We start from the raw sequence: 27266 nt of genomic DNA, 5'->3' as shown, positions 1-27266 counted from the left end.
GGGGGAAAAAAGTCCCGGTTCTCACAGACATTTCTTCACAGAAAACTACCTGGACTCCTGCGACCTTTCCGAAATCGATGCCAGGCTGAACGCTTTGCAGGAGTACATGAAGAAACTGGGAGCACGGACTGAGTGAGGTGGGTCCCGGACCCTTTGGACAGATCCTGTATGAGAAATGCACCAAGGGCAGGGGTACTGCGTGAGACTGGGGGTGGGAAATGGGACAACGACCTTCACACAGCAGCTGCCTGATCCAGGACATATTGTGAAGCGACAAGAACTTCATTTTCCAGAACTGTATATCTGTTGGTTTATTGTAAATAGAATTGTATAAAAATGGGGAAAAGAGTACACATTGGAAATCATTTGAGTGCTGTGTGTTGCCGCTGAGTATTTTTATTTCTCTATTGAACAAATTATTACCCAACAATTATTGGCTACAATTCCACCTGGATAGCACAGTCACTAACTAGAGTAAGAATAAATAGTGTCAAACACCTTAATGACTCGTAGCTTGGGAAGTTGAATCCACAGGGCGATTGTGTTTGTTTCAAACTTATCTAGTGTTTCCCCAGATTTGCATCATGAGTGCTCATTCCCTTTCTGCTGTGTCTACGTGTTATTCCAATAGGAATTGTCGGAATACAGACCATATTAAATAAGCAAAGATGTTTGAACGTTACTGGGAAGAAGGCAGTACTCCTGATGGGGGAAGAGTGAACCCCAAGGTAGATGTACAGTCTCCACTCAATGTTTCTGATTAAAGTACCAGTATCTACCATTCCATACTAGTCCAGCTAAGTTTGCTCCTGATTAACTCCAAGAACCTTTTGACAAACTTAGATTTAAGAAGACTTTCAAGCTTGTGTGGTGTCCAGCTTGATTTCAAATGAGCTCAGTTGGCTTTAACAGGTCTATTTTGAGGTAATATTACTCTTGTCTAGATTGGTGAGCATGTAATATTGTAAAATACTTGGGATACCTACATTGGAACACAGTACACAGGGCAAAGAATAAATAATTCTAATGTGCCTTTCAGGGTTTCCTAACCTTTTTATGCCATGGACCAATACCATTAAACATGAACCCCAAGTTGGGAATCCGTTTACATCATCTACCTGTTCCCATGCAATCTATCAGGAAGTTCAATTCATCATTCTCCCATTCTGAAGATCCCCTCATTCTCCAAGATGAAATCTGCACTCATTCCACCCTGTTTTCCCACTCCAGCAACTTTGGCTTACTTATTACCCATTCCATTTTAACTTTCCTGTCGTCAACTGCAACCTTGTTTTACTGGTCAGGAACACATCTCCTGATGCTGGCTTCAAATCTGGATGAATTATGCCAAAGGCATAATTTCACTCTCTGGTTTAAATATTCCTTTAATGAATTTTGTGATGAACGCGATGATGGCTGATCAGTGCCAACTCATGGGATGATCTGTAAAGTTTAATTTTGGCCTGCCTGAGTTTAACCTAAGGTGGCCAGGCCAGATGTGAGTGAACCCCAGGCGTCCCGTAAAGTCGTAAGGTGTAAGATTTCCACTCAACGTTTCTGGTGAATGTACCAGTATCTAACATTCCACACAAGCCTAGCTTTTTGCTCCTGATTAACTCAAAGAACCTTTTGCCAAACTTAGATCTTAAGAAACCATCCAAGCTTGTGTGGTGTCCAGCTTCAAATAAGTTCATCTTGCACAAACTGGTTGGTCTTGAGCTAATGTCCAGATTGGTGAACATCTAATGCTGTAAACTACTTGTGGTTCTCCTGTCTGTATAGTACCACATAGTATTTCAGAAGAGTTGATCACCAAAAACTCCTATTTTGGAAAGGGTACATCTATCTCATTGGATTTGTGGACCCAGTAATCTGAATCTTGAGGCTCTCCAACCTTCATGTTGTGACTCTCAACACTCAGAATTAATAGCATCAATTTTTCTGATGTCTCAGAGAGCAAGATTGTTGTGACTAGCCACTTAAAGCAGAGTTAATTGTTTGCAGTTAGACTTGCCTACTGAATATTTATATCAGTAGTATTCATTTTCCTTGTCAAACTCTTTATTGCACCTTTAAGCAGAACAAGACGACCATGAGTGGAGTGAGTCTACTACAGAGATATGTGAAGTATATGCAGTGTGATACAATTGTGCAGTCTACCTGAGGTAGGAGTTCTTCCAGTATTGGACTCAGCCCAGTGTTCAAGGGAGTATTCTTATATCTATATTGATTCCACCATCGGGAGTGCATGTGGACGATTAAGAAATATCAATCTGCCCCTACTACTGGGGTTTATGCTGTGGACCCCTACCATTAACCAAGGGATCTGTGGGGGCCCCAGGTAGGGAACACCTGCCCTGCTATAATAGCCCAGACTATTGTATGTTGTATTTAGGTGGGGAAGGGAGAATGTACACATCCATACTCAATGGAATTTATTTGTACTGATTTTTCTACAATTTTTGTAAATAAATCTTTTATTCTAATGAAATATGTGTTGGTCATTTGGCAAAAACCACATCCCAGATACAACAAGTCTATCTCTACGCTCACATCTCCCACTGCCTTGTGTCACCCCACAGGGGTGTGAACAGAGTATATATGGGATAGATGGACCAAGTTAATCACTTCAGTTCAAGTTTAATTGTCATTCAGCCATACATGAATACAGCCAAACTCAACAGCATTACTCCAGGGCGAAGGTAGAAGCCTTGTGACTGAACACGCCACCATCTTACCAGAAAGCAAACTTCACTGCATGCAGAAGAGGTTTTCTTTTAATCAGAACAGACACAACAACTCCATGACACATCTGATCTACAGGGTTTTTGTTTTTGTTGGGAAATCTTTGCAGCAATATTTTTACCTTGCATATATTCTACATCTGCAAAGCTTGACTCTCTATATTATGGTTCATGATCATTTAAGAAGAGCTATAAGATTAACCTGAGGAATCAATTCACAAGCAAATAAAATAGTAACAGAAACTTAGTAAGGAATTCTGAAAATTATATTGCAGTCACACTACAAAGTTGAAATCAGTGTCACAGACACAGAAGCAAGATGGATAAAAATACTGAGTGGTTACTTTTTTGGTATACCTGCTTGTTGATGCAAATATCTAATCAGCCAATCATGTAGTAGCAACTGAACACATAAAAGCATGCAGACATAGATGAGAGGTTCAGTTTATATTCAGACAAAACATCAGAATGGAGAAGAAATGACTTTGACCATGGAATGATTTTTGGTGCCAGATGGGGTGGTTTGAGTATTTCAGAATCTGCTGATCTCCTGGGATTTCCATGCACAACAGTCTCTGGAGCAGGGGTTCCCAAACTTTTCATTAATGCCGTGGACCCTGGTTTGAGAATCCCCTGCTCCAGAGTTTACAGAGAATGGTGCAAGAAACAAATAAAACAGTGAGCAGCAGTTATGGTAATGAAAGAGAGAAAAGGAGAACAGCCAGACTGTTTTCAAGCTGACAGGACAGTGACAAACCACACGTTACAACAGTGGCATGCAGAAGAACACCCTAGAAGCATAGCCTAGTGGTTAGCACAATGCTTTACAGTACCAGTGACCCAGGTTCAATTCCTGGGGGTTAACCTCACGATAGACTGGCATCCTATCTGGGGGGGGGGGGGGGAGTCTCGTACTCTCAGTTGCTTCACGCCACAGAAACGGGCATAAGCACCGGCCTGATGAGCCTTGTGACAGACTTTAACTGTTTTAACCAGTGACAGAGTACACTTACCCTGAGTGCTCAGTCGGTAGGTTAATTGGTCATTGTAACTTATCCCAGAATTAGGCTAGGATAAAATCAGCCTGAAGGGCCCAAGGGTCTACCCCGCACTGCATTATATATTTTATTATTATTATAGGCATCTGTTAGTCTCATGAGACCATGGATTTGCACCTTGGAAGGTTTCCAGGGCGCAGGCCTGGGCAAGGTTGTATGGAAGACCAGCAGTTGCCCATGCTGCAAGTCTCCCCTCTCCACGACACCGATGTTGTCCAAGGGAAGGGCATTGGGACCCATACAGCCTGGCATGGGTGTCATCAGAGAGCAATGTGTGGTTAAGTGCCTTGCTCAAGGACACAAACACTGCCTCAGCCAAGGCTCGAACTAGCGACCTTCAGATCACTAGAGGAAGGCCTTAACCACTTGGCCACGCGCCAACACAGCACACATACATAAATAAATAAAAACAAGCAAACAATGAAGTTGCTGCAGCAGACCACGCCAGGTTCCAGTCCTGTACCTAATAAAGTAGCCACTGAGTGTAGAAGGTTAAGCTTGCAAGAGCGAAAGAGAAGAGTTTTCCCCTGACAAACAAGAAAAAATCTGCAGGTGCTCGAAATCTGAGCAACACACACAAAATGCTGGAGGAACTCAGCATGCCAGGCATCATCTCGGGAAAAGAGTACAGTCGATGGTTCGGGCCAAAACTCTTCAGCAGGACTAGAGAAAATAAAGTGAGGAGTTTGTGGGGAGAGGGGAAGAGAGAAACACCAGATGATCGGTGAAACAGGAGGAGGAGGGATGAAATAAAGAGCTGGGAAGTTGATTGTTGAAAGACAGAAGGCCGTGGAAGAAAGAAAAAGGGGGGGATAAGCACCAGAGGGAGGTGATGGGCAGGCAAGATATGTGTGAGAGAGGGAAATAGTGAAGGGGGGGCATTACCGGAAGTGTTTATGCCATCAGGTCGGAGTCTACCCAAACGGAATACAAGGTGTTTTTCTCCAACCTCATCACACGCAAACAGAATATCAGGGAGTATGCAGTTTAAATGGGCTGAAGAGCCTGTTTGTGTTGTACTTCTCTATGACTATATAAATATAAAATCATTTCAGATCCAAGTTCAAATTCCTTATCTTCTTATTTGAAGTTTATGAATGCAAAACTCCACCTGCTTCAGTTTAGAACAGGAGTTCCCAAAGTTTTTATTCCATGGACCCCTATCATTAACTGACCCCAGGTCAGGAACCCTGTTTTAGAAGGTTATTAACTCAGGTTCTTATCCTTAGATTTTTTTTTTGGTCATTTAATTGGAGACAAAGTCATTAGGGGTGTGTTTATTTGTACTTGCCAAGCATAAAACACAAATTAAATTAGCATCTTGGCATATTCTTTGAATTGCTTATGAGAGTTTAACTGATCTTTCCCAGGTGTAGAGCTGAGTAGATATTAGTGCTTCGGACCTCTTGCCAAGCAGTTTTCAAACATTATCTGATGAAGGGTCTTGACCGAAACATCAACTTGTCGTTCCTTTCCATGAACGCTGCCTGACCTACTGAGTTATCCCAGCATTTTGTTCGTGTTACGCTGGATTTCCAGAATCTTGTGTTCACTCCTTCACAGTTATACAAGTATGTACTTAATTGCAAACAACAGACTTGCATCAAGTCAGCCTGCAGAATCCTATGCTGGTATGCTTCATTGAATGACTCCATTGAAGGCTTTCCATCCCATTTGCTTCCCTTGCCAACATGAAACGGTATCAAGGCCAACAAGCAATTTACTGAATTTCAGTCAAAAGCAAATAGGAAACTTGCAAATGTCTCCAGAAACACCCGCTATGACTGGATGTTGCGAGAATCAACACCTGAAAATTACCCTTCCCGTTTATCCCCCTTCCCTTCAGATTACAAACACGAGAAATTCTGCAGATGCTGGAAATCCAGAGTAACACAACCAAAATGCTGGAGGAACTCAGCAGGTCAGGCAGCATCTATGGAGAGGAATACGCTTTTTAAGTTTATGTATAAATGCTGTTGTAGGAAAGCAGCATCCATTATCAGAGATCCCCACCACCCAAGTCATGCTCTCTACTTAATGTGGAAACTTTTAGAGAGGGAGCAGAGAATTACCAGGACGCTGCCTGGATTGGAGAGCACGTCTTATGAGGATAGGTTGATTGAGCTAGGGGGTTTCCTCTTTGAAGCAAAGGAAGATGAAGCGACTGATAGTGGTATACAAGAGTCATAGATAGAGCAGACAACCAAGGCAGGGAAATAGCTAATGAGGGCACATACTTTTAAGGTTGTTGGAGGAAATTATAAAGGCATATCAGAGATTATTTTATTTTACTGAGCTACAGCACAGAATAGGTTCTTCTGGCCCTTCGAGCCACTGTCCAGCAATCCCCCAATTTAATCCTAAATTAATCACAGGACAATTTACACACAGAGTAGTGGGTGGGTGGTTCGTGCTGCCAGTATTGTGGTAGAGGCAGATACATTAGGGACATTTAAGAGTCTCTTACATCAGCAGAGCCTCCAAAAGGACCAGAACCTTGTGATGGTTTGAGCCTTAATAAATCGGAGAGCTGTGCTGCTGGAGTCAGGGCTTTATGCTTTGGCTGTCAGTAGGGTCACCCATGCCAGACAGGTCAGGGATAGAAGCCAGACTGAGGGGTCCACTGGCCCTCCAGGTTTGGGGGTTCAGCTCAGGGCTAACAACCCTGACTGGTCAAACAAAACTGTTACAGAAACAGCAATGAAGAATCCTTCTACATCTGAGTGTGACGGTATACTTGAGGGCTTGCATGGCTGACAGTGGTAAAAACTGGGAGGAATCTACTGGCATGTTGAAGGAAGCACTGTGGCCAAGGACAGACAGAGATGGATGACCTTCATTGCTGCCCTAGACACCAGCGGCGTAACGGGCAGCGAGTAGATAGCCACATGAATGATAGAAAGGTGGAGCGTTCTGTGGGTTAGATTGATTTTAGAGTAGGTTAAAAGTCTGACTAACACCATGGACTGAAGGGCTGGTACTGTACTTTATTCCATGTTCCTGTAATTGAGGACAGGTATAAACCTCGACCTCAGCGGTAATAACAGATCCTGGAAAAAAACAATAAATAAAAATACAGCCAACGGAAAGAGGGTAGTGTCCAAAAGGTTTAATTCTGGTGTTTATGATGCCAGCATTTATTGTATATTAATTGTGATTTCCCTCGAGAAAGAGGGGCATTGCTCAGTCGCCTTGATCAACCACAACGGTTCCTTCCTGCGGAGATGTTTTGCAGTGCAAAGAGATCAGAGGCCATGGAAACAGCAGACTGTCGCAAACGTTCTAGTCTGATGTTGGCACCAGAGATGTCCATTAGCACCAAAAAAACCAAGAAAATCCCATTCAAGAGAATGTTGAGTTTTTCTTTTGTGCCTGAGGGCTGGAGGAGGGGAAGAGACGAGCAGTGTGGCAGCATCCTCTGATGTTGGACAAAGATTCCCAAAGGCACGTGGTTCTCTCAGTGGCGAAACGAGTTCTGCTTATCCGGGTTCAGTGGAACACCAGCAGCTGGAGCAGCGTGGTGCCTCCGACATCTTAACAGTGGCTCAGCTGAGAAAAGTTTTAAAACAAGCGCAACAATTAGACTCCACATGATCGGCAAAATGTTACGGGACGCCAAAGCACATGTCAAGACATACTACTCTCCCCACCTGCGACCGCAGAGGCAAGATATGTTCAGGTACAGGGCGCAAGCACACATGTTCAAGCGGGACTTTGTCAAGGTGTGACCACGCATTTATAAGGCAAATCACACCTTTGGGGCAGCAATCCTTCACCCTAACTTACACGTGTCACTTGGCTTTGTAACCCATGAGGCAGTCCGCCTCTGGGCCCTTCAATGGGTTTTTTCCCCTCGGGTCCAAAGATCACTTTGTGGGGTTGGCAGGAAGTGACAAAACAAGTCGATTGTTTTCGCGAATGCGCGCATCCAGTTCCTCGACTGTCAATGCGAGGTGTGCCACCTGCTGCTCCAAGCCCCTCAGTGTGCATTGTAGCTCCTCCTCCTTCTTGGCGCTGTTCGACGACTGCCTCATGTACTCAGCCAAGATGCAGGCACCACCGATTAGAAAGACGATGGCCTCTCCCAGCAGCTCGGAACCCAGCTCTGCCGCTGTGTCCTCGTTCAAGCGCTGCACTTGGGCACCTTTAAACCCCATCATCCTCATCTTCATCTTCATCTCGAACCAGTGATAGGCTGAAATAGAACAACCAATGGGTGAGGCCACAGGCTGACATGGAAATCATCAGGCACAGCACTGGAGGCTATTTGGCCCACCATGGCTGTGCACGTTCTTCACAACTCATTGAAACTATCTAAGTATATGAGGGTCCAGAGGTTCAGAAGAATGATACTGGCAATGAAGGGGTTAACCTATGAGGAGCATTTGATAGCTCTGAGCCTGTACTCACTGGAGTTTAGGATGGTGGGGGGAGAGAGAGAAGAGAAGAGATCTCATTAAAACCTATCAAATATAAAAGGCCCAGATAGAGTGGACTGGAGAGGATGTTCAATATAGTGGGAGAGTCAGGGTTTGATCAGGGACCTCAAGGCAAAGGAGCCATTAGGAGGTAGTGACCATAATATGATAAGTTTTAATCTACAATTTGAGAGGGAGAAGGGAAACTCGGAAGTGTCAGTATTACAGTTGAACAAAGGGAACTATGGTGCTATGAGGGAGGAGCTGGCCAAAGTTCAATGGAACAATACCCTGGCAGGGATGACAGTGGAACAGCAATGGCAAGTGTTTCTGGGAATAATGCGGAAGGTGCAGGATCAGTTCATTCCAAACAGGAAGAAAGATGCTAAGGGGAGTAAGGGGAGGCCGTGGCTGACAAGGGAAGTAATGGACAGTATAAAAATAAAAGAGAAGTATAACATAGCAAAGACGAGTGGGAAGCCGGAGGATTGGGGAACTTTTAAAGAGCAACAGAAGGTAACTAAAAAGGCAATACGCGGAGAAAAAAATCAGGTACGAAGGTAAACTAGCCAAGAATATAAAGGAGGATAGTAAAAGCTTCTTTAGGTATGTGAAAAAGGAAAAAAAATAGTTAAAGACCAAAATTGGGCCCTTGAAGACAGAAGCGAGTGAATTTATTATGGGGAACAAGGAAATGGCAGACGAGTTGAACAGGTACTTTGGATCGGTCTTCACTAGGGAAGATACAAACAATCTCCCAGATGTAATAGTGGCCAAAGGACCTAGGGTAATGGATGAATTAAAGGAAATTTATATTAGGCAGGAAATGGTGTTGGATAGGCTGTTGGGTCTGAAGGCTGATAAGTCCCCGGGACCTGATGGTCTGCATCCCAGGGTACTTAAGGAGGCGGCTCTAGAAATCGTGGACGTATTGGTAATCATTTTCCAATGTTCTATAGATTCAGGATCAGTTCCTGTGGATTGGAAGGTGGCTAATGTTGTCCCTCTCTTCAAGGGAGGAAGAGAGAAAACAGGGAATTATAGACTGGTTAGCATGACGTCGGTGGCAGGAAAGATGCTGGAATCAATTATAAAAGATCAAATTACGACACATCTGGATAGCAGTAACAGGATTGGTCCGAGTCAGCATGGATTCATGAAGAGGAAATCGTGCTTGACTAATCTTCTAGAATTTTTTGAGGATATAACTATGAAAATGGACAAGGGAGAGCCAGTGAATGTAGTGTACCTGGACTTTCAGAAAGCCTTTGATAAAGTCCCACATAGGAGATTAGTGGGCAAAATTAGGGCACATGGTATTGGGGGCAGAATACTGACATGGATTGAAAATTGGAAGGCAGACAGGAAACAAAGAGTAGCGATTAACGGGTCCCTTTCGGAATGGCAGGCAGTGACCAGTGGGGTACCGCAGGGTTCAGTGCTGGGACCACAGCTGTTTACAATATACATTAATGACTTAGATGAGGAAATTAAAAGTAACATTAGCAAATTTGCCAATGACACAAAGGTGGGTGGCAGTGTGAAATGTGAGGAGGATGTTGAGATAATGCAGGGTGACTTGGACAGGCTGAGTGAGTGGGCAGATGCAGTTTAATGTGGATAAATGTGAGGTTATCCACTTTGGTGGTAAGAACGGGAAGGCAGATTATTATCAAAATGGAGTCAAGTTAGGAAAAGGGGAAGCACAACGAGATCCAGGTGTTCTTGTACATCAGTCACTGAAAGCAAGCATGCAAGTACAGCAGGCAGTGAAGAAAGCTAATGGCATGCTGGCCTTCATATCAAGGGGAGTGGAGTATAAGAGCAAAGAGGTCCTTCTGCAGCTGTACAGGGCCCTGGTGAGACCACACCTGGAGTACTGTGTGCAGTTTTGGTCTCCAAATTTGAGGGAGTGCAGCGTAGGTTCACAAGGTTAATTCCCGGGATGGTGGGACTGTCATATGTCGAAAGATTGGAGCGACTGGGCTTGTATACTCTGGAATTTAGAAGGCTGAGAGGGGATCTTATTGAAACATATAAGATTATTAAGGGATTGGACACGCTGGAGGCAGGAAGCATGCTCCCGCTGATGGGTGAGTGCAGAACCAGAGGCCACAGTTTAAGGATAAGGGGTAGGCCATTTAGAACTGAGTTGAGGAGAAACTTTTTCACCCAGAGTGGTGGATATATGGAATGCTCTGCCCCAGAAGGCTATGGAGGCTAAGTCTCTGGATGCTTTCAAGGAAGAGATGGATAGAGCTCTTAAAGATAGCGGAATCAACGGTTATGGGGATAAGGCAGGAACTGGATACTGATAGTGGATGATCAGCCATGATCACAGTGAATGGTGGTACTGGCTTGAAGGGCCGAATGGCGTACTCCTGCACCTATTGTCTATTGAGTCTGGGACCAGAGGGCACAGCCTCGGAATAAAGGGACGTCCATTTAGAACAGCGGTGAAGAGGAATTTCTTTAGTCAGAGAGTGGTGGACTGAAGCTGTGGTCTACAACTAGTGGAGTTCTAGGTCAGCTGCAGTGATGCCTGGCACTGTGAACTTCAGTTCTGAATGCTGTTTGCTTGCTTCGTTGTTTGCACGCTTTGTCTTTTTTCCTCACTCTGCACAATGGGTGTTTGACGGTCTGTTCTTAACAGGTTCTATTGGGTTCCTTTGTTTTGCGGCTGTAAGGAAATGAATCCCAAGGTTGTATAAAGTATATGTACGTTGAACTGTGGTGAATCTGTGGAATTTATTGCTGCAGAGAGCTGTGGAGGTCAAGTCATTGGTCTATTTAAAGAGAAGGTTGATAGGTTCCTGATTAGTTAGGGCGTCGATAGCATATACACATGCTGTCCTCCAGAATTCAAAGAGATTGAAGGATAAGGCAGCAGGGTGACAATGACAGGAGCACTTGGAACTAAAATCTAATCCCTACCGGGAGAAAACAGCACCTGTTCTCTCCGCACTGTTCTCCAGCAGTTTAAGGACTAAGTCCAGCCGGAACATAACTCACAAGTGCTCTTGAAAGTCAGGTATTAACCCTACCTACCAACAACCAAGCATTGCCATCCTGGTCCCCTTCATGAGAGCTTATGAAGAAGCATGTGACTTCCCTCCCAGAGATGATAGGTGTTTGTGCACTCGACTCTTGAAGGCTTGGACCCCATCGTCGCAGATGTCTCCAACCACAGCATCTGGAAGGCTGTTCCAAATTCTGACAGCACAGTGAAGGAAGCTTCTATCCAGTGTGTAGGATCTCGCATCAGGCATAGAAACAGCATGAGCAGGCGTAGATAAACTTGATCGTGTGGTGCGCCGTCTCTCATTAGATGAAGGCAGCATGGTGCGAAGGTCTGCAGGGCTGTGGCTGGTGTGCATTTTCTATAGCACAGTAGCTGCACATTTGCAGTTCAACCATACAAAGCTTTACTGACTTCTCATTTTTAATTCAGCCTACATGAGCATTATATTTGCCTGTATATTTCTTCTACCTTTCCCTTTTCACAGAGGAAAACAGAGGGCTATGGGTGAAGCCTAGGTAGTTGTAAGGTAGGGACATGTTCGGCACAGCTTTGTGGGCCAAAGGGCCTGTATTGTGCTGTAGGTTTTTGTTTCTATGACCCATCGAGTCTGCTCCCCCATTTCATCATGGCTGAGCCATTTGCCCTCTCAGACCCAATCTCCTGCCTTCTCCCTGTAATCCCTTCATATCCTGACTAATCAGGAATCTACCAACTTCTGCCATTAAATACACTCAATGACTTGGCCTTCTCAGCCCCTCTGGCAACGAATTCCACAGATTCAGCACTCTCCGACTAAAGAAATTCCTCCCCATCTCAGTTCTAAATGAATATGCCTCTATTCTGAGGCTGTGTTCTCTGGTCTTAAGACTCCCCAGCCAGAGGAATTATCCTTTCCACATCCCCTCTTTCGAGGCCTTTCAATATTCAATAGGGCTTTTCCACAGGGGGTAAAGTGAGACTGGAATTAGAGGTTACGGGCAAAAGGTGAAATGTTTAAGGGAAAGATGGGGCGGGGGAGAAGAACTTCTTCACTCAGAGGGTGGAGAGAGGGCGCACTGAGCTGCCAGTAGAAGTCGTGAACGTGGGTTCAATTTCAACATTTAACAGAAATTTGGATAGGTACATGGATGGGAGGGGTATGGTCAGGGAACAGGTTGATGGAACTGGGCAGAATAATAGATTAGCATGGACTAGCTGAGCCAAAAGGCTTATTTCTTGCAGGACTGTTCTGTGACTGCCCAAATTGGTGAAGGTAGCAGAGAGTTTCAGAACATTTAAATATCTACACGCATTTCAACCACCAAGCTAAACAAGTTTGAGTGTAGGAAATGGGAAAAGAAGGTTGGTGTGATTCTAATGTTAATTTGGGCTGTTGTTTTTCCAGTGCAAACCAGTTGGAACAGAATCTGAGTGACCAACACTCCCTGAAAACACTCAACATTGGGATTTGAGTCAGAACAGAAAGTAGGATTTTATGTCCGTTATTCACCAACCCCTCATTCATGTGACCCACCAGCAATTATGGTGCAGAGCACAGTTCAAATATCTACCGACGTCCGATCCCTTCTCCAACCTCCCTACACACCCTCACCCCATCCCTCCTCCTCCTCCCGACCGGACCCTGCCCCTCCTCACTACCCCGCCTCCTCCCTCCGTCCCTTCCCACTACGCTCCCCCTCCTCTCTCCATCCCCTCCCACTCCTCCCTCCATCACCCTCCCACTACACTCCTCCTCCTCACTATCCCGCCTCCTCCCTCTGTCCTCCCACTACACTCCCGCTCCTCACTACTCCACCTCCTCCCTCCCACTACACTCCCCCATCACCCTCACCCTCCGCCGCCTCCCCTCACAACGCCCCAGTCAGCACTTCCTCCCAACATCTCTCAATGTGACTTTCTGCCTCTCAAACAAACTCTACCGACTCCCGCCCCCTTACCACTGCCGTCTCCTCATTGGACATTAATTCTCCGCCCTTCCCCTCCCATTGCTTAAGATGTCCGTCAATCAACGCCAGCGCAGCGGGTTAGGTTGCGACTGCTTGCCGCCGCCGAACTGGAACAAGGAGCCCGGACCTCGCATACTCACCCTGTGCCGGCGGCTGGCAGATGTAAGTCTTGAAGAACTGGCTCCGGCGGGCGTTGGCCTTGATGCTGTTGGCCAGCGGCCGGCTAATCTGCCGCACCCCCAGCATCGCCAACTTCGCAATGGGAAAGGCGCCGACCACCATTCTGCCGACCTGACGTCACTTCCCCTACCGAGGCCCTGCCCACCCAGTGACGTCACCGGGGATGATTTGAGCTCCTGGATTTAAAGGCAAAGACCAGTTTGTTGTCAATGAATAAGTCATAGTTATACTTTATTGATCCCGGGGGAAATTGGTTTTTGTTACAGTTGCACCATAAATAATAAATAGTAATAAAACCATAAATAGTTAAATAGTAATATGTAAATTATGCCAGGAAATTATGAAGTAAGTCCAGGACCAGCCTATTGGCTCAGGGTGTCTGACCCTCCAAGGGAGGAGTTGTAAAGTTTGATGGCCACAGGCAGGAATGACTTCCTATGACGCTCAGTGTTGCATCTCGGTGGAATGAGTCTCTGGCTGAATGTACTCCTGTGCCCACCCAGTACATTATGTAGTGGATGGGAGACATTGTCCAAGATGGCATGCAACTTAGACAGCATCCTCTTTGCAGACACCACCGTCAGAGAGTCCAGTTCCATCCCCACAACATCACTGGCCTTACGAATGAGTTTGTTGATTCTGTTGGTGTCTGCTACCCTCAGCCTGCTGCCCCAGCACACAACAGCAAACATGATCGCACTGGCCACCACAGACTCGTAGAACATCCTCAGCATCGTCCGACAAATGTTAAAGGACCTCAGTCTCCTCAGGAAATAGAGATGGCTCTGACCCTTCGTGTAGATAGCCTCAGTGTTCTTTGACCAGTCCAGTTTATTGTCGATTCGTATCCACAGGTATTTGTAATCCTCCACCATGTCCACACTGACCCCCTGGATGGAAACAGGGGTCACCGGTACCTTAGCTCTCCTCAGGTCTACCACCAGCTCCTTAGTCTGTGTAGGTACTTAAAGCAGCATCACCAGCACATAGCAGAACAAAAGAGCTGGCCATTGGCTTCAGGGATGGATGTGGTGCACATATTTCTGTTGATGTCAATGGTGCTAAGGGTTTAACAGCACCATCATATGTCGTGAAATTTGTTAACTTTGCAGTAAGTATAAATATATATTAGTTAATTAAACAGTGCAAAGATAGAAATAACAGAAAAGTAATGAGCTAGTGTTCATGGGTTAAGTGTCCATTCAGTACTCGGATGGCCAAGGAAAGAAGCTGTTCCTGGATCGTTGAGTGGGTGCCTTCAATTTTCTGTACCTGCTTCCTGATGGTAACAGTGAGCAGAGGGCATGTCCTGGCTGATGGGGGTCCTTAGTGATAGACGCTGCATGTTTGATGTCCTGGTTACTACGGAGGCTGGTGCCCGTGATAGAGCTGCAGAGTTTTCAACTCTCTGCAGCTTATTTCGATCCTGTGCAGTAGCCATCACCCCCCAACGCCCACATCCTACCATACCTGGCAGTGATGTAGCCAGTTAGAATGCTGTCCATGGTACCACTGTAGAAATTTGCGAGTGTGTTGGGTGACATACCAATTCTCCTCAAACTCCAAATAAAATATAGCCACTGTTGTGCCTTCTTTCGAGTTCGACGGGGGCGGTGGCGGGCGGTGCCAAGGCGGCCAGCGAGAACAAACTGGAGGAGAGGCTGTACTCAGTGCCGTCGCAAGATCGAAGAAGATGGAGGTGCATAGTCGCCAAACCCGGATTCAGGACGGCCCCCACTGACTGACTGACTGACTGTGCCTTCTTTGTAGCTAAATCAATATGTTGGGCTCAGGATTGATTCTCAGAGATGTTGGCACTCAGGAACATGAAATTGCTCACTCTATCAACTTCGCATCTTGCAGCGAGGACCAGTGTCTGTTTCCTCATCTTGCCTGTCCTGAAGTCCACCATTAGTTCTTTGGTCTCACGTTGACCGCAAGGTTGTTGCAGTGTCACTGCAGATATATCTGGGTCCTGCACGCCTTCTCATCAACAAGAGTGTTGAGAGTTTCTGATCCTAAGTGTGAACATCACCAATGGTCTGTCCTACTCCAACCACGTAGATGCCCTGGCCAAGAAAACTCACCAGCCCCTTGACTTCCTCAGGACGCTGAAGAAATTTGACAAATCCCCCTGGATTCTCAACAAATTTTATAGATGTGCCATAAAAAGCATCTTATTCAGATGCATCATGGATTGATATGGCAAATTCTCTGCCCAATACCAGAAGCAATGGCAGAGAGTCATGGACACCATTCATTGCATGATGGATAAGAGCCGAACCCCCCCCCCCCACAAACATGATGGATAAGAACCAAACCCCCCCACAAACATGATGGGTAAGAGCCAAACCCCCCCCCCCAAAAACATGATGGATAAGAACCAAACCCCCCCACAAACATGATGGGTAAGAACCAAACCCCCCCCCACAAACATGATGGGTAAGAGCCGAACCCCCCCCCAAACATGATGGATAAGAACCAAACCCCCCCACAAACATGATGGGTAAGAACCAAACCCCCCCACAAACATGATGGATAAGAACCAAACCCCCCCACAAACATGATGGGTAAGAGCCAACCCCCCCCCACAAACATGATGGATAAGAGCCGAACGCCCCCCCCACAAACATGATGGATAAGAACCAAACCCCCCCACAAACATGATGGGTAAGAACCGAACCCCCCCCAAACATGATGGGTAAGAGCCGAACCCCCTCCCAAACATGATGGGTAAGAGCCGAACCCCCCCCCCCACAAACATGATGGATAAGAACCAACCCCCCCCCACAAACATGATGGGTAAGAGCCAAACCCCCCCCCCCACAAACATGATGGATAAGAACCAAACCCCCCCACAAACATGATGGGTAAGAGCCAAACCCCCTCCCCACAAACATGATGGATAAGAACCAAACCCCCCCACAAACATGATGGGTAAGAGCCGAACCCCCCCCAAACATGATGGGTAAGAGCCGAATCCCCCCCCCCAAACATGATGGATAAGAACCAAACCCCCCCCACAAACATGATGGATAAGAACCAAACCCCCCCACAAACATGATGGGTAAGAGCCGAACCCCCCCCCCACAAACATGATGGATAAGAACCAAACCCCCCCCAAACATGATGGATAAGAACCAAACCCCCCCACAAACATGATGGGTAAGAGCCAAACCCCCCCCCCACAAACATGATGGATAAGAGCCAAACCCCCCCCAAACATGATGGATAACAGCCGAACCCCCAAACATGATGGATAAGAGCTGAACCCCCCCAAACATGATGGATAAGAGTTGAACCCCCCCCCAAACATGATGGATAAGAGCTGAACCCCCCCAAACATGATGGATAAGAGCCAACCCCCCCAAACATGATGGATAACAGCCGAACCCCCAAACATGATGGATAAGAGCTGAACCCCCCCAAACATGATGGATAAGAGCCAACCCCCCTCCCCCAAACATGATGGATAACAGCCGAACCCCCAAACATGATGGATAAGAGCTGAACCCCCCCAGACATGATGGATAAGAGCTGAACCCTCCCCAAATATGTTGGATAAGAGCTGAACCCCCCCAAACATGATGGATAAGAGCCGAACCCCCCCCCCAAACTACAGAGTGTCGTGGGAGCTGAATTCTGAAGGAAGGCAGTTTTTTAAAAAACTTCTTCGAGTGCAAGGAGGACGAGACTGCGCAGGCGCGTGACATCAACAGGACCGCGTGGAGAGTTTAAAAAGGAGACCACCTTATACAGCGGGTAGCGAAGTGAGTGGGAGCAGAGTGTAGGGCTTTGGCTTCAACAGGCTTCGGCGGTAAACGGGAAGAGGCGAGAGCGAAGCACCAACTCTTTTTTTTCTCCCCCCCCCCACCCCTTTCGCGAATCGGCCTGGACAGACAGGAGAGCAGGGCTCTCACAGCTAACGGTATGAGCTAACGGTTTAAAAAGTTCGTCTGTTTAGTGAGGTAAGTCGGTGAGTAGACTTATTTTTCCTGTTTCATTCCTGTAGAATTAGATAGCATGCCTGCAGGGTTAGTGCTTTGTTCAGGGTGTCAGATGTGGGAATCCTGGGAGACTTCCAGCCTCCCTGATGGCCACATCTGCGCCAGGTGCACCGAGATGCAGCGACTCAGAGACCGTGTTAGGGATCTGGAGCTGCAGCTTGATGACCTACTGCTTATCAGGGAAAGTGAAGAGGTGATAGACAGAAGCTACAGGGAGGTAGTCATCCCTAGGCTACAGGGGTCAGAAAACTGGGTGACTGTCAGGAGGGGGAAGGGAAATGCCCGGATAGTGCAGAGCACCCCTGTGGCTGTCCCCCTCAGCAACAAATATCTTGTTCTGGATGCTGTTGAGGGGGATGACCTGACAGGGGACGCCCACGGTGACCGGGTCTCTGGCACTGAGCCTGGCGCTGTTGTGCAGGAGGGAAGGAAGGAGAAGAGGAATGCGGAGGTCATAGGGGATTCCATAGTCAGGGGAATGGACAGGAGATTCTGTGAGTCTGATAGAGATACCCGCATGGTGTGTTGCCTCCCAGGTGCCAGGGTACGGGATGTCTCAGATCGGGACCTGAATATTCTGAAGGGGGAGGGTGAGCAGCCAATTGTCTAGGTACATGTTGGTATCAATGACATAGATAGGAGAAGGGAGGAGGTCCTGAAGAGAGATTTCTGGGAGTTAGGAAGGAAGCTGAGAAGCAGGACCTCCAGGGTAGTAATCTCGGGATTGCTACCTGTGCCACGTGCTAGCAAGGGCAAGAGTAGTCGGATCAGGCAGATGAATGCGTGGCTGAGAGACTGGTGTAGGGGGCAGGGCTTCAGATTCTTAGATAATTGGGATCTCTTCTGGGGGAAGTATGACCTGTTCAAAATGGACAGGTTACACCTGAATCCGAAGGGGACCAATATCCTGGCGGGAAAGTTTAATAGAGCTGTTAGGGAGGGTTTAAACTAATTTGGCAGGGGGATGGGAACCGGAATGATAGAGCGGAGGAAGGGGAAAACAGAAATAAATCTAAGATAGTGAGCAGTAAAGATGTCAGGAAAGACAGGTAGGTGATGGGGCAAATTTGTAGCCATTGGGATGAGTTGCAGTGCAATAAAGTTGCAGTGAAATCAAAGCGAAAAGTACCAAATACTGGTCTTAAGGTGTTGTACTTAAATGCACGCAGCATAAGGAATAAGGTGGATGATCTTGTCGTACAGCTACAGATTGGCAGGTATGATACTGTGGCCATCACTGAGACGTGGCTAAAGGATGCATGTCTCTGGGAGCTGAACATCCAAGGATACACGGTGTATCGGAAGGATAGGAAGGTAGGCAGAGGGGGAGGCATGGCTTTATTGGTAAGAAATGATATTAAATCATTAGAAAGAGGTGATATAGGATCGGAAGGTGCAGAATCTTTATGGGTTGAACTACGAAATCGCAGGGGTAAAAGGACCCTGATGGCAGTTATTTATAGGCCTCCAAACAGCTGCAGGGATGTGGACTACAAATTACAACAGGAAATAGAAAAGGCTTGTCAGAAGAGCAGTGTTATGATAATTGTGGGGGATTTTAACATGCGAGTAGATTGGAAAAATCAGGTCGGCACTGGAACTCAAGAGAGAGAATTTGTAGAATGTCTGCGAGATGGCTTTTTAGAACAGCTTGTTGTTGAGCCCACTAGGGGATCGGCTGTACTGGATTGGGTATTGTGTAATGAACCGGAGGTGATTAGAGAGATTGAGGTGAAGGAACCCTTAGAAGGCAGTGATCATAACATGATTGAGTTCACTGTGAAATTTGAAAAAGAGAAGCCGAAATCTGATGTGTCGGTATTTCAGTGGAGTAAAGGAAATTACAGTGGCATGAGAGAGGAACTGGCCAAAGTTGACTGGAAAGGGACACTGGCGGGAAAGACAGCAGAGCAGCAGTGGCTGGAGTTTATGCGAGAAGTGAGGAAGGTGCAAGACAGGTATATTCCAAAAAAGAAGAAATTTTCGAATGGGAAAAGGATGCAACCATGGTTGACAAGAGAAGTCAAACCCAAAGTTAAAGCAAAGGAGAGGGCATACAAGGAAGCAAAAATTAGTGAGAAGACAGAGGATTGGGAAGTTTTTAAAACCTTACAAAAGGAAACCAAGAAGGTCATTAAGAAGGAAAAGATGAACTATGAAAGGAAGCTAGCAAATAATATCAAAGAGGATACTAAAAGCTTTTTCAAGTATATAAAGAGTAAAAGACAGGTGAGAGTAGATATAGGACCGATAGAAAATGATGCTGGAGAAATTGTAATGGGAGATAAGGAGATGGGGAGGAACTGAATGAGTATTTTGCATCAGTCTTCACTGAGGAAGACATCAGCAGTATAACGGACACTCGAGTGGCAGGGAAGAGAAGTGTGCGCAGTCACAATTACGACACAGAAAGTACTCAGGAAGCTGAATAGTCTAAAGGTAGATAAATCTCCCGGACCAGATGGAATACACCCGCGTGTTCTGAAGGAAGTAGCTATGGAGATTGCGGAGGCATTAGCGATGATCTTTCAAAAGTCGATAGATTCTGGCATGGTTCCAGAGGACTGGAAGATTGCAAATGTCACTCCACTATTTAAGAAGGGGGTAAGGAAGCAAAAAAGAAATTATAGACCTGTTAGCTTGACATTGGTGGTTGGGAAGTTGTTGGAGTCGATTGTCAAGGATGAGGTTACAGAGTACCTAGAGGCATATGACAAGATCGACAGAACTCAGCATGGATTCCTTAAAGGAAAATCCTGCCTGACGAAACTATTACAATTTTTTGAGGAAATTACCAGTAGGCTAGACAAGGGAGATGCAGTGGATGTTGTATATTTGGATTTTCAGAAGGCCTTTGACAAGTTGCCACACATTAGACTACTTAACAAGATAAGAGCCCATGGAATTACGGGAAAGTTACATACGTGGATAGAGCGTTGGCTGATTGGCAGGAAACAGAGAGTGGGAATAAAGGGATCCTATTCTGGTTGGCTGCCGGTTACCAGTGGTGTTCTGCAGGGGTCCGTGTTGGGGCCGATTCTTTTTACATTGTACATTAACGATTTGGATTATGGAATAGATGGCTTTGTGGCTAAGTTTGCTGACGATACGAAGATAGGTGGAGGGGCCGGTAGTGCTGAGGAAACGGAGAGTCTACAGAGAGACTTGGATAGATTGGAAGAATGGGCAAAGAAGTGGCAAATGAAATACAATGTTGGAAAGTGTATGGTTATGCACTTTGGCAGAAGAAATAAACGGGCAGACTATTATTTAAATGGGGAAAGAATTCAAAGTTCTGAGATGCAACGGGACTTGGGAGTCCTCGTACAGGATACCCTTAAAGTTAACCTCCAGGTTGAGTCGGTAGTGAAGAAGGCGAATGCAATGCTGGCATTCATTTCTAAGGAATAGAGTATAGGAGCAGGGATGTGATGTTGAGGCTCTATAAGGTGCTGGTGAGACCTCACTTGGAGTACTGTGGGCAGTTTTGGTCTCCTTATTTAAGAAAGGATGTGCTGACGTTGGAGAGGGTACAGAGAAAATTCACTAGAATGATTCTGGGAACGAGAGGATTAACATATGAGGAACGTTTGTCCGCTCTTGGACTGTATTCCTTGGAGTTTAGAAGAATGAGGGGCGACCTCATAGAAACATTTTGAATGTTGAAAGGCATGGACAGAGTGGATGTGGCTAAATTGTTTCCCATGATGGGGGAGTCTAGTACGAGAGGGCATGACTTAAGGATTGAAGGGCGCACATTCAGAACAGAGATGCAAAGAAATTTTTTTAGTTAGAGGGTGGTGAATCTATGGAATTTGTTGCCACGGGCGGCAGTGGAGGCCAAGTCATTGGGTGTATTTAAGGCAGAGATTGATAGGTATCTGAGTAGCCAGGGCATCAAAAGTTATGGTGAGAAGGCGGGGGAGTGGGACTAAATAGGATAAAATGGATCAGCTCATAATAAAATGGCGGAGCAGACTCGATGGGCCGAATGGCCGATTTCTGCTCCTTTGTCTTATGGTCTATGGTCTTAAACACGATGGATAAGAGCTGAACCCCCCCTCCCCAGACATGATAGATAAGAGCTGAACTCCCCCCCCAAACATGATGGATAAGAGCTGAACTCCCCCCCCAAACATGTTGGATAAGAGCTGAACCCCCCTCCAAACATGATGGATAAGAGCTGTACCCCCCCAAACATGATGGATAAGAGCTGTACCCCCCCAAACATGATGGATAAGAGCTGTACCCCCCAAACATGATGGATAAGAGCCAAACCTCCCCCAAACATGATGGATAAGAGCCGAACCCCCCCAGACATGATGGATAAGAGCCAACCCCCCCCCAAACATGATGGATAAGAGCCGAACCCCCCCCAAACATGATGGATAAGAACCAAACCCCCCCCAAACATGATGGATAAGAGCTGTACCCCCCCCCAAACATGATGGATAAGAGCCGAACCCCCCCCCCCAAACATGATGGATAAGAGCCAAACCCCCCGCAAACATAGAAACATAGAAAATAGGTGCAGGAGTAGGCCATTCGGCCCTTCGAGCCTGCACCGCCATTTATTATGATCATGGCTGATCATCCAACTCAGAACCCTGCACCAGCCTTCCCTCCATACCCCCTGATCCCCGTAACCACAAGGGCCATATCTAACTCCCTCTTAAATATAGCCAATGAACCAGCCTCAACTGTTTCCTGTGGCAGAGAATTCCACAGATTCACCACTCTCTGTGTGAAGAAGTTTTTCCTAATCTCAGTCCTAAAAGGCTTCCCCTTTATCCTCAAACTGTGACCCCTCGTTCTGGACTTCCCCAACATCGGGAACAATCTTCCTGCATCTAGCCTGTCCAATCCCTTTAGGATTTTATACGTTTCAATCAGATCCCCCCTCAATCTTCTAAATTCCAACGAGTACAAGCCTAGTTCATCCAGTCTTTCTTCATATTTTTGCCACCAAAGTGGATAACTTCACATTTATCCACATTAAATTGCATCTGCCATGAGTTTGCCCACTCACCCAACCTATCCAAGTCACCCTGCATCCTCTTAGCATCCTCCTCACTGCTAACACTGCCACCCAGCTTCGTGTCATCCGCAAACTTGGAGATGCTGCATTTAATTCCCTCATCCAAGTCATTGATATATATTGTAAACAACTGGGGTCCCAGCACTGAGCCTTGCGGTACCCCACTAGTCACCGCCTGCCATTCTGAAAAGGTCCCGTTTATTCCCACTCTTTGCTTCCTGTCTGCTAACCAATTCTCTATCCACATCAATACCTTACCCCCAATACCATGTGCTTTAAGTTTGCACACTAATCTCCTGGTGGCAAAAATAGGAAAACAGATTATTATCTGAATGGTGGCCGATTAGGAAAAGGGGAGGTGCAACGAGACCTGGGTGTCATTATACACCAGTCATTGAAAGTGGGCATGCAGGTACAGCAGGCGGTGAAAAAGGCGAATGGTATGCTGGCATTTATAGCGAGAGGATTCGAGTACAGGAGCAGGGAGGTACTACTGCAGTTGTACAAGGCCTTGGTGAGACCACACCTGGAGTATTGTGTGCAGTTTTGGTCCCCTAATCTGAGGAAAGACATCTTTGCCATGGAGGGAGTACAAAGAAGGTTCACCAGATTGATTCCTGGGATGGCAGGACTTTCATATGAAGAAAGACTGGATGAACTGGGCTTGTACTCATTGGAATTTAGAAGATTGAGGGGGGATCTGATTGAAACGTATAAAATCCTAAAGGGATTGGACAGGCTAGATGCAGGAAGATTGTTCCTGATGTTGGGGAAGTCCAGAACGAGGGGTCACAGTTTGAGGATAAAAGGGAAGCCTTTTAGGACCAAGATGAGGAAAAACTTCTTCACACAGAGAGTGGTGAATCTGTGGAATTCTCTGCCACAGGAAACAGTTGAGGCCGGTTCATTGGCTATATTTAAGAGGGAGTTAGATATGGCCCTTGTGGCTACAGGGATCAGGGGGTATGGAGGGAAGGCTGGTGCAGGGTTCTGAGTTGGATGATCAGCCATGATCATAATAAATGGCGGTGCAGGCTCGAAGGGCCGAATGGCCTACTCCTGCACCTATTTTCTATGTTTCTATGTTTCTATAATAAATAAAGTATGAACTTTTGAAATCATACACAATTTTACAAGAAAGAATGCAATTTGAATGAAAGACTGTAGTGGAAAGTGATCATAGTGTTTGTAACACCCTGGGAAAGGTTGCACTGCTAATGTAATGATTTCTCTGTAGCAGCAGTGTTTGGGTTATGCCTAGAGAGAATGGGGGCTTCGGAATGTGCGCTGTCCAATAGGGAAATGTTTTTCTTTCTTGTGTGTCTGAGAGAAGAATTTTTCGCAGGCTTTCGTTCAGCAGAAGATGGAGAGAGAAGATGTCGGAACAGAGATGTTGTAGACTGCAGGACTGAGCGAACGTGGAATGGGGCCGGGAGTCGATGATGCCCGGGGAAAAGTGATAGAGAACGAACTGACGGGAAAACCATGAGCTCCAACGTGCGTGTTAGACTGTTTCATTAAAATGGGCCTTTTTCTTTTTGTTTTCTTTACTAAACCTCTAGTCAACTTAAGAATTATAAAGCTCAATCGTTTAATTGCATACGGTGTACTGTTTGTTGTTTCTTGGTACTGATTTGTAATGGAAAAACATCACGCAGCATCCACCCAAATGAGGTTTCACCGGTTTGGCGGGGGTGGCAACTTCCCCTGGACTTACGCAGCCCGCCAACCCTTGGGCGGGGAGGGGGTGGTTACAGTTGTGGGGGTATCACTCTGGGATGGATTTCGTTGGATGCTGTGTGATTGCCCTGAGCACTGAACCAGAGGGTTGTGTGTTTAGGTCTGTGCTGGTATGGATGCTGTCGGGGTGGAGTGGTGGTGTTCATCCACGGGGGTTACCAGTAACTAACGAATGCGTGTTGAGTGGGGTAGACGTTCCTACTCTGGATCGAATGTTCATTCGCCTGTTACGTACTGTTAAAATTGCGGGGCGGAGGTTTGATAACGTGGCGGGCACAGGCCTCATTTTACTGCAGACTTGCACTGACGTAACGGCAGTGGAGCTGCCCGGTACTATCGGTGCCCCAGGTGGCGGGGGGGGCCGTGAGCTCTCCATACTCTCAGGGAGGAGGAGACTGCAGCGGAGTGGGCCAAATCACCAGTCGAGTTTTCAGTAGCTGGGGGCAGAGACTTCAAAGACGGGGTTGAATCATTTCTGAGGAGTGAGGGGAAGGAGTGGTCGGAGTCGGAAACCCTAATTAGTCCCCGTCCTCGGTGAAGAGTGAGAATTCTGAGTTAGTATCCATCCTTACCTCTCTGGTGAATAAATGAAAAAATGCCCAGGTTGAAAGTCCCAGCCATGGTGGGCTCCGCCTGTTCTCGGAAACAAAGCCCACCCCTAAAGGGGAGGAGGAGTATGTGGATTGTGTGGAGCAGACCTCTCAGTTGTTAGATGAGCAGCAGTCACCTGAAACGGCAGAGATTGGTGAGAGTTTGAGGGGGCGGGCTGCTGACGTGGTGAGAGCCGTGAAGTCCCGGTAAGCCCTCGCCAAGGCTGCCGATTACGTGGGAGCACTGGGAAACGACAGGAAGCTCAATGGAGCTCATGGTGGGTTTCAGAACATGTGTCAGGCGAAGGGGGAGAAGTTTTCTGCCTACATTTTTCAGCTGAAGGGGCAGCTAAATTGGTTGTGGCACAGAGTGGCCATTCAGACGGCTGAGGTGGATCAATCAAGAATGGACCGGATAGACAGTGGTGCCCAGTCCCGGAACCTGATCGCTTGGGGTCTCCGACAGTCTCGTAAGATGTACCCCCACCCCTGTTTGTTGAGCTGATCAGAGAAGTACGAGAGGAGGAGAATGTGTTGGAGGCGAGGGAGGCCTCCGTCAGCAGGGTTCAGTCCTTAGTGGTGGTCCCCTGTGGTGAAGTGACCGTGGATAGGCTGCCCCAGGGGGTGTGAAGTGACTGTGGATAGACTGCCCCAGGGGGTGTGAAGTGACTGTGGATAGACTGCCCCGGGAGGGGCGGTGTGAAGTGACCGTGGATAGACTGCCCCAGGGGGTGTGAAGTGACCGTGGATAGATTGCCCCGGGGGGTGTGAAGTGACTGTGGACAGGCTGCCCTGTGGGTGTGAAGTGACTATGGATAGGCTGCCCCCAGGTCATGTGAAGGTGGATATGCTGCCCCGGGGGGGGGGGTGAAGTGACCGTGGATAGACGGACCCGGGGGGTGTGAAGTGACCATAGATAGGCTGCCCCGGGGGGCGGGGGGTGTGAAGTGACCGTGGATAGACGGACCCAGGGTGTGTGAAGTGACCATGGATAGGCTGCCCCGGGGGATGTGAAGTGACTGTGGATAGCCTGCCCCAGGGGGTGTGAAGTGACCATGGTCAGGCTGCCCTGTGGGTGTGAAGTGACCGTGGATAGGCTGCCCCCAGGTCGTGTGAAGTGACTGTGGATATGCTGCCCCGGGGGGTGTGAAATGACTGTGGATAGACTGACCCGGGGGCGGGGGGTGTGAAGTGACTGTGGATAGACTGACCCGGGGGGGGGGGTGGTGTGAAGTGACCGTGGATAGACTGCCCCAGGGGGTGTGAAGTGACCGTGGATAGACTGCCCCAGGGGGTGTGAAGTGACTGTGGACAGGCTGCCCTGTGGGTGTGAAGTGACCGTGGATAGGCTGCCCCCAGGTCGTGTGAAGTGACTGTGGATATGCTGCCCCGGGGGGTGTGAAATGACTGTGGATAGACTGACCCGGGGGCGGGGGGTGTGAAGTGACTGTGGATAGACTGACCCGGGGGGTGTGAAGTGACTGTGGACAGGCTGCCCTGTGGGTGTGAAGTGACCGTGGATAGGCTGCCCCCAGGTCGTGTGAAGTGACTGTGGATATGCTGCCCCGGGGGGTGTGAAATGACTGTGGATATGCTGCCCCGGGGGGTGTGAAGTGACTGTGGATAGACTGACCCGGGGGCGGGGGGTGTGAAGTGACTGTGGATAGACTGCCCTGGGGGCGGGGGGGGGGGGTGAAGTGACCATGGATAGGCTGCCCCCAGGTCATGTGAAGTGACCATGGACAGGCTGCCCTGTGGGTGTGAAGTGACCGTGGATAGGCTACCCCCAGGTCGTGTGAAGTGACCGTGGATATGCTGCCCCGGGGGGTGTGAAATGACTGTGGATAGACTGCCCCGGGGGGGGGGGGCTGTGAAGTGACCGTGGATAGGCTGCCCCGGGGGGTGTGAAGTGACTGTGGATAGACTGCCCCGGGAGGGGGAGTGTGAAGTGACTATGCATAGACTGCCCCGGGGGGGGGTGTGAAGTGACTGTGGATAGGCTGCCCTTGGGGGGGGCTGTGAAGTGACCGTGGATAGGCTGCCGCCAGATCGTGTGAAGTGACCGTGGATATGCTGCCCCGGGGAGTGTGAAGTGTGACTGTGGATAGCCTGCCCCGGTTGTGGGGGGGGGGGGGGGCGGGTGGTGAAGTGGCCATGTCGAAGCAAGCAGCTGATATAGAAGTGTGTGAGAAATCGGGTAGAAAAAGTCTTTTTTTTAAACACTGCTCGGGGAGAAGGGTCTGCACTGCGCAGGCGCGTGACGTAGCGCGCCAAGGTTTAAAAAGCAGACCATCATATACAGTGGCCGTCGTTGTAGTGGCCATGATCGGAGTGGACTGAGTCAGAGTGGGATGGCTTTGGCTCAACAGGCTTCGGTGAGAACAGGCAGAGGCCAGGGTAGGTTCCGGTAAGTTTTTTGTTCAGATTGTCTAGCGTAAAGAGAATGCCAGGCAGGATGTTGGAATGCTCCTCTTGCAGGATGTGGGAAGTCAGGGAGCTCTCCGGTGTCCCTGATAACGACAC

General features: G+C 47.6%; 3 protein-coding genes across 7 annotated transcripts in view; 2 read left to right on the top strand and 1 right to left on the bottom strand.

Moving 5' to 3' along the window:
- ccdc61 (coiled-coil domain containing 61) overlaps positions 1-2424 on the top strand; it is a 107208-nt gene extending 104784 nt beyond the window's left edge. For all 3 annotated transcript variants that reach the window (XM_063064842.1, XM_063064843.1, XM_063064844.1), the window contains one exon: positions 42-2424. In XM_063064842.1, coding sequence (XP_062920912.1) covers positions 42-136 — 95 coding nt within the window. In that variant the 3' untranslated portion in view covers positions 137-2424. The remainder of the gene's footprint in view (positions 1-41) is intronic.
- A 250-nt stretch (positions 2425-2674) lies between these two features.
- Positions 2675-24857, bottom strand: opa3 (outer mitochondrial membrane lipid metabolism regulator OPA3). 2 transcript variants are annotated; one of them, XM_063063484.1, is made up of 3 exons: positions 24726-24857; positions 13329-13544; positions 2675-7997 (listed from the first exon to the last, which is right to left on the bottom strand). In XM_063063484.1, exons 2-3 carry the CDS (start codon positions 13468-13470, stop codon positions 7669-7671), a joined length of 471 nt encoding a protein of 156 aa, XP_062919554.1. In that variant the 5' UTR covers positions 13471-13544; positions 24726-24857; the 3' UTR covers positions 2675-7668. The 2 variants fall into 2 exon arrangements, with proteins under 2 accessions (XP_062919554.1, XP_062919555.1); XM_063063485.1 differs by lacking the exon at positions 24726-24857 and having other exon boundaries at positions 13329-13546.
- A 31-nt stretch (positions 24858-24888) lies between these two features.
- The window catches only part of mrpl28 (mitochondrial ribosomal protein L28), a 50519-nt gene continuing 48141 nt past the window's right edge, over positions 24889-27266 (top strand). For both annotated transcript variants that reach the window (XM_063063483.1, XM_063063480.1), the window contains exon 1: positions 24889-25021. The gene's annotated coding sequence lies outside the window, so the exon portion shown is untranslated. The remainder of the gene's footprint in view (positions 25022-27266) is intronic.

Source organism: Mobula hypostoma, chromosome 12 (assembly GCF_963921235.1).
Source record: "Mobula hypostoma chromosome 12, sMobHyp1.1, whole genome shotgun sequence".
NCBI classification, from domain to species: domain Eukaryota; kingdom Metazoa; phylum Chordata; class Chondrichthyes; order Myliobatiformes; family Myliobatidae; genus Mobula; species Mobula hypostoma.
Note: the sequence above shows the minus strand (reverse complement) of the source record. Positions and strands in the feature narration are given on the sequence as shown.